General features: G+C 41.0%; 1 protein-coding gene and 1 non-coding gene across 2 annotated transcripts in view; one reads left to right on the top strand and one right to left on the bottom strand.

Moving 5' to 3' along the window:
* Positions 1–592: 592 nt before the first annotated feature.
* RUNX1T1 (RUNX1 partner transcriptional co-repressor 1) overlaps positions 593–13,624 on the top strand; it is a 111,578-nt gene continuing 98,546 nt past the window's right edge. The window contains exon 1 of the mRNA XM_077771229.1: positions 593–680. Within this exon, the coding sequence (XP_077627355.1) occupies positions 593–680 (88 nt within the window). The remainder of the gene's footprint in view (positions 681–13,624) is intronic.
* Positions 11,616–11,688, bottom strand: TRNAR-CCU (transfer RNA arginine (anticodon CCU)). Its single transcript has one exon. It is a non-coding gene; the product is annotated as a tRNA-Arg (tRNA).

Below are 13,624 nucleotides of genomic sequence, written 5' to 3'. Positions count from 1 at the left end.
CAGTTGTTTAAAACTATTTGAGCAAATAATGGCAATGTTTAAATTTGAGAACAGTGAAACAATCTGGACACCACTTTGTTTTGAAATAGAATTTGATTTGCATGTAATATTCTGTAAAATAAAATAAACACATAATGTTTCAAAGCATTTTCTAAAGAAACCGTGATATCTGACATCTTATTTAATTTTTCATTGAACAAGGTAACAAGCTAACAATTCTTTCAAGGTATTGATGTACATATGTTTTAAACTAGTCAAAGGAAGAGGAGTTGCCAGGTTTGAGTCAGATGCCTGGAGTTTTAAGAGTTTTTTTTTTAGAACATGTCATTACAGGAACTGAGAAAATGGAAATTGTTTTGGACTCTTCCGAAATTTAGAAGAGCTTGTATCTGTTTCTTAATGCAAACAAAACAAAACTGGTCTACTATTATCGTGTAAGTGGACGGGTGTGATACTTCAGCCTGGTTGTGATATATGCATTTTTTTTCCCTTTGTTGTTGTCAATAGAAAAGATTGATCTCTGGGCTGGTGAACATAATATCTGTCCCAGTCCGAAAAGGAGAGAGGAAATTAGCAGAGCGATTGGTGGAGAATGATATCTGTCAAAAGAAACACTTGGAGAGCACTGAGTTTAGTAATAGGTGACTGCCGGAAAAAAGGGAACTTTGAATATTGTCAAGGTAAGGAACAGACAAATGTTTTGATTTTGCAATTTACTTACCAAAAAAAATCACTCTTATATTTTCCCCATCCATTATAATCATGAAGATTTTTTTTCTTCTTCTTTTCCTTTAGTGCCTGTTAATAAAGAATTTGTATTGTATATTTTAAAAATTTGTTTTTGAAGTCTTCGGGTGTGGGATTGGGCGGGGATCAATCAGCCTGGCTGTGGGAACCCTTGTTTGATAGCTTTGGGCCTGAAGATCTCAAATGATCAAGTACCAAATTTCTTTCCCACCCTCTCCTTGTTGGAGTACCATGTTTCATAATACATCTGTTATAAGCTGAGCAATACTTGGAGTTAAAGAGTAAAAGCTATGCCATGATTTCTGTGTTTATTGTAACTTGAGATGGTGTTTTTCTGAAACAGTTTGTTGACTAAAGACGGAAAAAAAAGTGCTTGTCAGTTTATTATTTCTTCTAATTGATCTGGATTTTTTTTTTTTTTTAACTTTTAGGTGAATGTTACTTCCTAAGCAGAATTCATCATCCTAGGCACATTAAAAAAAACAAAAACAAAAACAAAAAAAAACACTAGGGAAATGGCAAATATAAACTGAATATGTTACCATTTGGCAAGAGGCTTCTTAAAGCCTGCAACATTTCAAAATGAAGGAGGACCCTGAATTACGGGTTCCAGAGAGTTGATGCCTCCTGTAGCCAGCTCAGTTTTAGGTTTACTGGACTTGGGCAGAAGCACAGATGAATAAAGATGAGCTGTGCCAGGAAAAAGTTGAGAGTTAACACAACTGTTGTGTAATATTGGTTGGCACTCTAGTGATTGGGAAGGGATTTTTGAAGTTCTTTGACTGCCTGCCTGACTACATGGAAAGAGGGGTAGCAAAATATTTACCATCTGTGGCCATGGTTCTGGAAACATCGCTGCTGGTGCCCACCCCACAGTATCTACTCTTGCAATTGCTGCAAATACTTATTGGCTCGTTCTGTAAGTTTCCAAGAAGGCGTTGGCAAATGAGGATGTTTGTGTTTTTTGAAAGACCATAGAAAATGAAATGATTTTCCGTATAATTACAGAATCCTCTGAGGTAGCCTAAATTGTGATTTAGTTTCTCTGTATTTCTCTTCCTTTCATTCCCACTCCCTCATCCTATGATGATCTTTTCCAGTAATTAATGAGAGAGAAGGCAAGGAATTTAGCTTTATTAAGTAGCTGAGACATCTCTCACCTCTGTTTCTACCTTCCTACCTCATGTACTGTTGTTACTCGAAATTAATTTTTTGAGAACTCACATCTTGGTTGACTAGACTTCTCACGGCCAAAAATAGAAAGATGTCAATATCTTAAAGGAAACAAATAATAATAATGGTAACAACAACAACAGCAGCAGCAGCAAAAACCACTGCTTAGGAATTTGTTTCTTTCCATCTTCTATCAGAAGACAGTACTTGTTTGAAAAGAGCTCTGCTTTTGGCCTTATATAGTTATATGAAGGTTCTTAATATGGTCAAATAATCTAAGTTGCAGACTACCGATTGAAGAGGATATTGGATTTAAAAACTTGAGCATATGTGGCAGATCCATAGAGTCTTCGTCTTTACCCACCCTCATCTCATTACAATCCTCTTCTCTGGTCATGTGGGCTCTGTTTGTGGCCTGCTGGTGGTGAACCACTGCAGCACGGAAGACCCATATTGAAAGCAAAAGTGCATGACAAAGACACACATTTAAAAATGACTTAATGTTGGGGCGCCCGGGTGGCTTAGTCGGTTAGGCGTCCGACTTTCGCTCAGGTCATGATCTCGCGGTTCGTGGGTTCGAGCCCCGCGTCGGGCTCTGTGCTGACTGCCAGCTCGGAGCCTGGAGCCTGTTTCAGTCTGTGCCTCCCTCTCTCTCTGACCCTCCCCTGCTCGCGCTGTCTCTCTCTCTCTCTCCTAGAAATAAATAAAACATTTAAAAAAAAAAATAAATAAAAAAATAAAAATGACTTAATGCGGGGCGCCCAGGTGGCTTAGTCGGTTGAGCGTCCGACTTTTGCTCAGGTCATGATCTCGCGGTTCGTGGGTTCGAGTCCCGCGTCGGGCTCTGTGCTGACTGCCAGCTCGGAGCCTGGAGCCTGTTTCAGAGTCTGTCACTCCCTCTCTCTCTGACCCTCCCCTGATCATGCTGTCTCTCTCTCTCCTAGAAATAAATAAAACATTTAAAAAAAAAATGACTTAATGCATGTTGTTATAATATGCAGATACTGAATGGATAGCATCAGGTATCGAACACCATGCTGAGTTCTTTCTTTCCTATATGTGTGTCCATACATCCTTAAAAATACGATATGTGTACACACACACACACACACAGTATTTATATGTATTAATATTGTCTTGGCCTATTTTATAACCATTGGGCTAACTGTTGGGTTTTCCTTCTTTATTATGTGGCATTGAAAATTTTACTCCTAGTTATTTCTTCCTTTTTGTAGAGGTAACGGGTGTATAGAGATACGGGGTTCAGACTCAAGTTGACTCGAGAAGTAGAGAAGAATAGAAATCCTATCCTTTAAATTTGCAAACACCTGGAATCCATTGGGTTCCTGGGGTTGTAATCTGGAGACAGGAAAAATAAAGAACTATGTGAAGTTGAACAGTCGGGGCTCTAAGTGAGAACGGCCTGAGGTGGCGCCAGAGAGTCTGGTCTGTGTAGCGAGTTGGTGGGTCAGGGGGAGTCCAGTTGTCACCAGGAGACAGACATGCTGCTGGGGGAGGTTGGGAGGAAGGTGGGGGGAATGGGAATGATGCCGAGCTGAGTGGCCAACCACCAGTTTAGGTAGAAGCTGGTAAAGGCAAAATGCTGCTGTTTCCCCCATGTGTTGAAGCATGCCCAAAATAAGCATGAGGCTTGTCTTCTAGAATGTGATTTGAAGCTAGACTCCTTTGTGAGGAGTGGGTGGATTTAGGACAGCTAGGGAGTGGTTGTTCTTAGAAGCCACGAAAGGAAAATACTAAGAAGGGTCCAGTATTTGTCATATTAAAAATAAAAAAGGATTCACTGGCTGCCTAAAGATGCCAGGGGAGTAGCATGGGAGATCATTAGGACGGGAGAAACTTCTGTTGCAGAGTGGTGTGTATCTGCCTTCATCTCATGTGGTGACCTATTTATACAGTTCCAATGCATAGGTATTGTGTGGGGTTCAGAAGCCACATTCGTATTTTTAAAACGCATGACTTTCTTTAAAGTTAATTTAAATGGTGCAGCGCACCTTTAAATATTGTTATCTTTATTAGGAAACGAGAAAAGTGATTTTCTCACGCAAAATTGCTGGGTTTTGAGAGCGTCTGCATTTATTTTTAGTTTTTCTTGGTCATGTTCAAGGGGTCTGAGAGCATTAATGGGCTTTACCCCACATGGAGCTTTGAGCTTATTGCAGCACTACACGCTGAACCCAGGTCAGTGTGACGCGTGAAATCAATTTATTTGAATCTCTTTGCCTCTATAGGAATTTGGCAGCATGCCAGTTGTTTTCATTTAATGTTCTTTGTGTTGAACACAGACAAGCAGGCACGCTTTTGTATTCCTCTCTCCTTTGGTCTCTGTCTCTTTCAGCCAATATTTTACTCTATGGATTTTGAGATGAAGGAAGAATATATTATTTATATGATTCTAATCATTGCTTAATGTGTGTGTGTGTGTGTATGTGTATAAATGTACCACTTTCATTTCTTTTAAGGGATATTTTTATATTCCTGAGCTTTCATGGTGACTTCCTTTGTACACAAATAGAGTTTTTGTTTAAATGACATTTTTCGAAGAAACGTAATAAACCACATCATAAGTGGTGTTTACTTTGCCATTAATGTCCATTATCAAAACCGAAAATAGCAATATTAATTATACAACCCAGCACACGTTGAATTTGTGAACTGGACTATCCAAATCATTTCTTGGGGAGCTTTTTTGAATTTTTTTGAAGATTTACACTTTAATCAAGCAACACATGGTAAGGAAAACAGGATTATTATTTGGGTATTATTTTCTTCGAATAACCCATCTTAATTAAGACCCCAGTGCTTTGCATAGATTTGTTGTATATGAATTTTTATGAGGTTCCTGCCTTCGGTCATTTTTCTTTTCTGCTTTTTAAAAATTGGGGGTTAGTGACCGGGAACAGCCACAGCACAGAGGTTTTTATTACAAATAGGCTCAGACCTTTCTGTGGATGTTTTTGTAGGGAGGATCCGTTTCTGGGTCAGCTTTGGGAAGAGGTGGGGAAGGAAACGAGAGAGAGCGGGAGAGGCGAATGCTGTGTTGATGCCCGGGGCAGTTCTTGCGGAAGTTGATATGCAGAACCAGGGAGCCACAGCGTCAGGGTCAGGCTCGTACCCAGAGCCCCGCTTCCTTGTTTAATTACCTGAAGAGCAAAACAGTCAGCCTGAGAGTGTGTGAAAACCCAGTATCTCCCGCAGCCGCCTGGCGCTCTGACATCCTGCAAGGCCAGCCCTGTCTGTCCGCCCGCGTCAGGCTGGCTCCCGCCCTAGGTTCCTTTCTTTCTGGATGCATTGTGTGGAAGAGGGCTTGGTCAGGAATCCGAGGTTCCTGCCAGTGCTGTGTCCCTGCTCTCTCCTTCTGGACTGTACCGACAGATACACTTTGTGGGGTTTTTTTTTTTTTTTTTTTTTTTTTTTAACGGATTTCAAAATAGGGCTCTTTTCATTTCACACTCTGGCCTTGCTCTGAAGCGTGATCTCTGTCAACGGCCACAGATATTAACCAGTGGGGCACTGGCCTTAGTTGATGTGTCCTATCTTCCTGATTCCTGCGATAGGGTGTCCTACGTGTGTTGCCTTTTTAGGTCAGACTCACTCGTAGCTCAGCGTGGAACTCGTGGTTCAGAGGTTGTTTGGATGAGGCAGTTTTAGAATCTTAATCTGGCCATGAGAATCGTCCATCTTGACACGAAGGTGCTAGAACTTTTAAGGCTGAGTTGATTTTTTTTTTTTTCCTGTCCTTGGAATTGGAATATGGACTTGGCTTGGAATATGTGGCTTGGAAGAGCCACACCCTTTGATGAAGCTGGGGGTGGCGAGGAATAATATTTGGACAGCGATGTGTGGTCAATTTGAGGATTGTATAGGGTAAATATTCTGAGGAATGCTTGGAGGTGGAGCCATTTGGGAGATCCCCAGAGTATAACGAGATGTTATCTTCCCAAGAGGAAATCCAGCAGGTTCTTTATCCACAGTGTGGGCTGATGAAATGTCCGCGTGGTGGGTGGGGGAGCAAAGGTGATGATGGCGGGGTGGTTTCCTGCAAAGGGAGGGGAAAGTGTGACTACACATGCACTGATTCAGTTTTTCCAACCACTTCATGCGGATTCTGTCATGCAGGCTGAAGGGCATTTACCCTTTAGATGCACTTACGCACGTGCCGTTGATGTTAATGGGAGTTAATGGGTAGATAAAGGGAGCGGTATGCACCCTTGCCTTGTGCAGGACCATGGCTCCCAGGAATTGATGCCATTCTTGGCCAAGAAGAAAGGAATCGGATTTTGTAGGGAGGAGTTGGGTAGGAATGACTCAAAAACTTTTTTTCTTTTCGTATTGTATCTATGGAGGTAATGTCAATACTGGATGTATTTGTATACCACTCCAGTGAAAAGTATGTGATCATTTAAATAGTTGGACTAGTCCAGTGCATCTTGTGAGGGAGCTGACATCACTATGGTCTGTTACGCACCAGCATAGACGGCTCCCTCGCAAGTGCTGTGTGTATTCTCGGGCATGTGCGTGTTTATTTACGTATCAGCCTGGTGCATTTCTTTCAGAGGATTTCTCTTTCCGACATCAATGTAAATGGGAAAAAAAGAAAATATATAAATATATTTGAAGCCACACTTGACATTCCTAACCGGTGTCCGCCTCTAAGTGACAGACCCTGGGTGCCCCCCCCCACCCCACTTTCAAGCTCTCACTTTTTGGTGGTTCTATTCTACTGGAGCTTTCTAAAATGCAAGTAACATTAGTGCCATTTGTAGCATTAAGCCTTGGCAGCAGAGAGTGTATAATGTGAGAAAAACTTGGAGGACTCCGAAAAGTGAATGGAGAAGAGTTGTGGTTTGCAGGTGGCGTCAGGAATTACAGGGGGAAATGCTAACAAGAAAGCCGGGCTGGTGGCTTGCGCTGAGTGTGCTGTGGAAGTGTGGAGTGAAATGGCAAGAAAAAAATAGATCTGTGGGAGAAGAAATTGGGAGGAGGTGAATAACACTAGAAAAAAGAAGGGGAAAAAAATCTGTATTCTGTTACTAACTGTGGGCTTATGTCAGGAATGAAAACAGGACACTTTGCTTATTAGAATGAATAAAAAAAAGCTACAGACTATTAATAAGATTAGGGTATCTACAATTAAGAATAATCTTATGAAAAGTCAGAGTGAGAAGTTAAAGTCCCATCTAGAGTAAAGGAAATGAGCTGAGGTTCCTAGGTTGTAGCCACTGCTCTGTGTGTTTCAGAATATGCAGGATTAAATTCTATTCTGCATGGTCTTGTGTCGGGAAGGGGGATGCATGATGAACCCGGTAGAGTCCGAGTAAAACATTAATTAAAAAATGTACTTTGGTGAAAAAGCAGATGTACTGTGCTGGGTAATATTTGAACAAATCAAGGCATTTTGGAATGAAAATTTGTAAGGGAATGCACGGTAGCAAAAAATCATTTTTGAGCACGTTTGCATTTGTTTACAAATGTGGCAAATTAGTGTGTGTGCAGATTTTGATAATTTGCAATGTGGAGAGATAAGAAGTGGAGAGTGTGTTAGGAGTAAAAAAAAAAAGTCATGTGAAAAAAGAGCGTGATGAAAAAAATTCTGGGACTTTTTTTTTATTGCTGTGTATTTGCTCCACCTGGTGGATTTTGCTGAAAGTGTCTTAATCCATGTTAATGAAAAGGATACCCTTTATACAGTTTATAGGAAGATGAATCTTTTGTTTTATTTTTGTTGTGTAAAATGGTTTAATTCCTTTCTAGGTCACAAGACTTACCTGTCTTTTGTTCAGTGTTTCCATTGCACTGAATGTAGTATTTATTGTCTTTTTTTTTTTCTGGTTCAAAATGTAATATATGCTCATTTTAGAAGATTTGGAAAACAGAAACATTTAAAAAGGAAAATAAACACTATTGGTAATTTCCCCATCCAGAGTCATTGCATTTTTAAGAACACATGTGATCAGAAGAGAACCAGTTTGCCTTTACATTTATCTAAAGATATGTGGAATGTTAAATAGTATGCCAAAGTATGATGAGGACGATCATAATTATTTTTGGACAAATGCCGCCCTTAGAATTCCCAGGTTCCCAAGAAAGTCCGCGTTTAGCAGGAACTGCTTTTATTAAGCTTCATGTGTACAGAAGGCGAAGGTAGTGGAGATGAAGGGTGCCTCGTGAATTCAGAGGGCTGCTCCTGGGGGTGGGTGAGATCCGTTGTTCCCTGGGCTTACACAGATTGCTTTCTTTGGAAATCTTAAGGATTCAGTTGTGCTTTGATCATCTTATTGTTTTCCTTAGGTTATTCTTTTTTCCTCCTTTCAACTCTAACAGCTCTGTAACAGAAGGTGAAGTTTTGAAAACAGTGTCTCCATATGCAAGGGATTTGGAGACCTTTTTATTGTCTTTAAAATTGTCATTCATAGTCCTCATTAGCATTTATTGTTGCAAGCGTACAAGCAGAAAATGTGAAATTGGTATGTCATGAATAGCCCCACAGAGCTCCCGAGCCCTCCGATTGCGCCCGCAGTGTGGTGTGGGCTGGGCTTTGAGGGAAAGCTGTCCAGATGGCTGCCTGCACGGAGCCGAGCGGCAGGTTTTGTCTCTGGTGCTGGGAGGAGGGAAAGTTCACTGGAGCGTGCGCCAGAACCCTTGCGTTTTAACAAAACTAACTCGCCATTAGTCAGGACGGGGAGGTGGTGACATTGAGACAAAGGTTTTCCATATAGTGTTACAGTCCTTGTCAGATGGACAACGGATGGGCAGTTGGGATGTCCTCCTGATTATCCGCGTGATCTGGGGAGTGATAAGAAGATAGGGGGAACGTAGAGGTGGTAACTTACCTGCAGATTTGCACGCAAGTGTGTCCTTTCTAGATCGATTGCTTCTATACGAAAATGGTCTTATTTGAAAAGACGGAGTTAATGTAGCTAGTGTTCAGCTTTGTGGATTACCATGGAAGTGTTTTCCTGTACAAATTTTTAAATACTTTAACCCCTTGCTGGTGCCTGCGGAGTAATTTGTATTTAATGGTAGTAGTTAGGTTTGAAGTTCACATTTTAAATAATAGAGCTTCCAAGCAATGCAAGTGCTAAATCTGTTGTAGCATTTCTGACTGTTTTGGAATATTTGGCATCAACAGTCAAAAGTTGTTGGTAGAAAACAATGACGATATATTGTGATGTTTTAAAGGTGTTGGCGCTGTCAGAGACAACTTCTAATAATTACAAATATAAACTTTGTTTATTTCTAGCAAGTGATATCTTAAATGGATTTCTCTTTACAGCAACACACATACATGTGCCCTACATCCTTAGACTACTAGTACGCATCTTTTCATGCCCGTGTAAAGAATACTTCACCCAGGGTTAAGAATCCAGTACATTTGCTCGAAAAATTGATGGAATGCTATTAATAACATTTTATTCTGTAGACATTGAGGATCAGGGGAAAAACTCATAGAAAACTGTTTGGCTTATCGATGTAGGAAATCATGATTATATAAACATGCATTATGATTGGAATGTTCAACTTACAGTTCTAAGTCATGCTATTAACTCATTCTAACTGATGGAGATAACAAAACTCAAAGTGACACAAGCCCTTGAGTTTGACATGTCATAGGTGAAGGGAAGGGGTCATGACCTCTAGTTCTCTACCTGCCACTTGCCCAGGTAGCTGAGGGTTTCTCAACGGACCATGCAGCGTGTTCTGTATGGGACACTGTGCTGTATGGTGCCTTGTCATCTAGTTGAAAATGACCCAGGCAGTGAATCTTTTCTGCCTCTGTGTCTGTTATAATCACCTATTAAGACAAGCTTCCTCTATCCAGCCACCTTTCTTCTGCTTGATTATCTTCCTGCTAGCACTTAGGCCCTCTTGGTCCTGAATCACACTTGACCCCATGATGTTTGTACACCCTTCAAATTCTTAAGATTGTGGTCATGTCCCCTGTTCCTTTGTCATTTAAGTAAAGTTCTCACGAGCTCTTCTGTGGGCTGGCCGAACGTTGAGGCGCAAATGCTTGCCAGTCATTTCCCCAGAAGGAAATATTGGAGGGAAATAGTGTGAATGTGTCTAGTTGTTTATAACAGACCTTTCTTTATAGAAAGGAGTGAAAGTGACAGATAACCTCTTACCTTTGTGGAATACTTCAGTGAACTTTCTAACTTAATTTCTTTCCCTATTCCCCTCATTTCTTTGTCATGGGCTGTATCTTATGTTGTAGCCTAACTCAGACATAAGCCAGTTGTCTTCTTTGCAGAGCATAATTGGCTTTATCTTTGTCAGAAGACAATCTACTGTGGCTTTTACTTAATACAGTTTCACATGTCTTTCAGAGGCAGAAACAAATTAATGTACATTTTTATTAGGTGTTGTATCTATTTAATTGACTGTCAAAGTGATGAGAAGTTAGGAAATCATCCAAAAGAGAGGTCCATCTCCCTTAGCCCAACAGCTCACACATTAGGTAGGTTTGCCCTGTCAGTGGGATGCCTTTAGAAAACACTAATAGCTTCCAGCTGGGTGGAAAATCAAAACCTTTGGGGTCTGACAAAACTAGCAGATTTGAATTTGAAAGCAGAGCTAATGCCCCCATTTTATTTTTTACCACTCGCCCATAAAACATTATTTTCCAATATGTCAGCCTCATTTGGTGGCCAGTGGTCTGAAATTGAAAGTGGAACAAGCAAGCGGAGAAATCTGGACATTAGCGAGTCCGCCCTTTCAAGCTGGTGTGCCACTTTGTGGAAGGGTCTCCCCTAAGAGCAGGGGGGGTCTTAATGACCATTCATCAATGCTCGTTGGCTGATCATTGAGTGCCTTCTCATTCAGTTTATCAAGTCTTGCACATAAAAAGTCAGAATAAGCCTTATTCAGCTTTGTTAAAGCCAACTAGGAGTAAAATGCTCCATTTGAACCCATTTTGCCCTTGTTTTTTCACTTTGTTAATGCAGCCCTGCTTAAATGAGTGCCTTTATTGGGTCGGTTAGAATATCTGAAACTATTAATTCTCTTGTATTGAATAGCTGGTGGCAGGCCAGAGCAGATGGGGTAGGAAAGTATTTGGTTGGGTGTATTGCTTTCAATTAGGATCAATGAGGTTTCAGATCCTTTGAATTAACTCACTTAATACCCACTGTGTGAAGTCACAGTGTATCACAGCAGCCCGCTGGAAGCGGAGGGGAGAGTTGAGAAGACCTGTGGAAAAGCTTTAGCTGACATTGGCCCATCACCAGTGGAGAGAGCTCTCATGAGCTGCTGATGGCTTCAGTAGACTCATAGTTCCCATTGGTAAGTCAGGCTCGAACAAAGGAAAAATCCGCACGATAGGGCTGGTCCGGTTTGGAAGTAAGTGGCAGATCCCTGAGAGGAATGCAATACCGTAGTGCCTTCCTAGTGAAGGATCTCAGTTTACTGTCAAAAGCCAACTGAAGTATTTTTGGGAGGAGCCTGGCATTAGGTCGGTGACTAAATGTACCGATTCGGAAAGTGACTGTTTAGATGACTCCGACAAATGGCCTTAAAAATGCTCCGTGTTCTTAATTTAAAGACCTGTGTTACCTGACATGGCTCTCCTGAGGAAGTGCGTAATTGGTCAGCAGTGTAGTCTTTATTATTGTTTTGAATATATGTTAGGTTTTTTTTTAAGTTTGTTTATTTTATTTATTTTTTTGTAATCTCGACACCCAGCATGGGGCTCGAACTCACAGCCCTGAGATCAGGAGTCACATGCTCTTCCGACTGAGCCAGCCAAGCGCCCCTATTTTACGTTTTAAAAGTATGTTTCCTAATGGTGATGCGGGACGGTGTTTTTGGCCTGGAGGAAACTTATACACTACATACCCAGGACATATTCTTTTTCTCCCTTGCACCTACATAAATGCATTCATCATGTTATTGATAGTCTATTTTTATTATACAATTTGGAGGTTAGAGATCTTGGCTCTTTAAGCTTGCTCTGTCTTTCTTTCCTTTTTCTTTTATTAAAGGGAAAGTTATTTTGGTCTAAGTACTGATATAGAACTATGTATCCAGGTCTCCCTGTTCAGGGAGCACTGCCAAATGGGGTTGCTGATTTGCTTGCCTCCATGGATTACAGCATATGAGGAGGAGCCTGGTTCCTTGAGAAAATGCTGGACTCCTCTCAGATGCACACACATTCAGTTAGGCCCATTCTGCAGTCAGACTTCTAGGTGAGAATCTCCAGGGATCTGGGTTTTGTTGACGTGGATCAATTTAAAGTGGCAATTACTGTAGTCAGAGAACAGCTTAAAAAGCTTTTTTACACATAGAAAAGATACATAATCACACAGCATATGGAAGTTCAATGTTCTGAGCAGTGGTTTAGGGAGTGCAGTATACCAGTATTAAGACCCAGTTTTCAACGTGGATATCATCCAGTTTTCTTAAAGTGTATTGCATTTTTGTCATAGGATTTTCTATTTCAGAAGTGATTCACCATGCATATTGATGAAAGTTGGGTCTCCTACTGTGAAAATGTTTTCTTTCTAACATAGGTACAGTATTAAAAAAAAAATCAGCGACACATAGCATTGAGTGGCTTTAAAGAAATAGTCTCTTTGGAAATGAACGTCTACAGACTCAGGATGCTGAATTCCATAAAGGCCCTTATAGCAGGACTTAATTGATTATCACACTCATGCCTGCTATAAAGCTTTCTGTCATAAGAATGTTTGAGCTTGGTGCTTAACTGTACTGAAATCCATTACACAGAACCTCATTACAAGTGACATCTAACTAAGATGAACAAAAAGATTGGCCTCATAAATAGGGTGCAGTATACTATTAGTGACAGAACAGAGTAATCATTATGAATTGTAGTCTTTTTACAAGTTGTCTCTGACAATGATGGATTTTTGAGGGGTTCACTAGATGAAGCTGTGCTTCCTGGGTGCAGTGTTTAGGGGCCGTAGACATTCTTATTGATTGACGCTGTTTACCAAAGATGATTTATTTTTAGCCTGTGTAGGGTATGTGCATGTAGGTAGGTGTACTTTGAAACAGGTTGTGTGCGCTCTTGGGAAGAGGTGTAGGAGGGGTGAGTAGGTAGAAATCACAGTCACTGCCTCTGTTTTCAGATGGGCTTTTGAGATCTCTTTGAGGCAGCAAGGAGGGGGAAAAATCAATCTGACCAGGGCGAAAAGCATATGGAAGGTCTAGAACAAGCAGAGGACACATTGGAGACTGCGAGGGGATGGCAAGAGTTAAAGGGGACGCTCCTGTCTGTCATATGCACTGAGCTTGCTGGCTGGGCCGAATTGTTTCTGTGTTTATAGTGGATTGACCATACTATGGAAAGGTAAAGCCTGAGGAATCTGTCTCATCCTGTGCCCTGTTGTTAAAACAAATACAGACCCAGGGAAGATTTGCAAGTGTTACATTGAGGAAGAGTTTTAGAAGCGAGCAGCAGCGTTTTCCTTCTGCCTGGCATTTTGTGTGTTTGGAAGAGGCACACAAGGCAGGCAGGCGTATGTTTCTCCTGTGAGGCAAGGATGTTTTACAAAGGACTAAGGAGGGACCGCTGAGAGGAAAATAGCCAGCTTTAGATAAAGCACTGTAACAAAGGCTTGTAGTTTTATATATCATGGTGTCCATTAAAGCTTATGGGGAAGAGTCCATTGAACCTGGCTGGGTATGTGTTATTCATGGGAAGGATAAACATTTAAGGGTG

This window comes from Crocuta crocuta, unplaced genomic scaffold (assembly GCF_008692635.1).
Source record: "Crocuta crocuta isolate KB4526 unplaced genomic scaffold, BGI_CrCroc_1.0 scaffold235, whole genome shotgun sequence".
In the NCBI taxonomy this organism is placed as follows: domain Eukaryota; kingdom Metazoa; phylum Chordata; class Mammalia; order Carnivora; family Hyaenidae; genus Crocuta; species Crocuta crocuta.
This window is presented reverse-complemented; position numbering and strand designations above follow the sequence as displayed.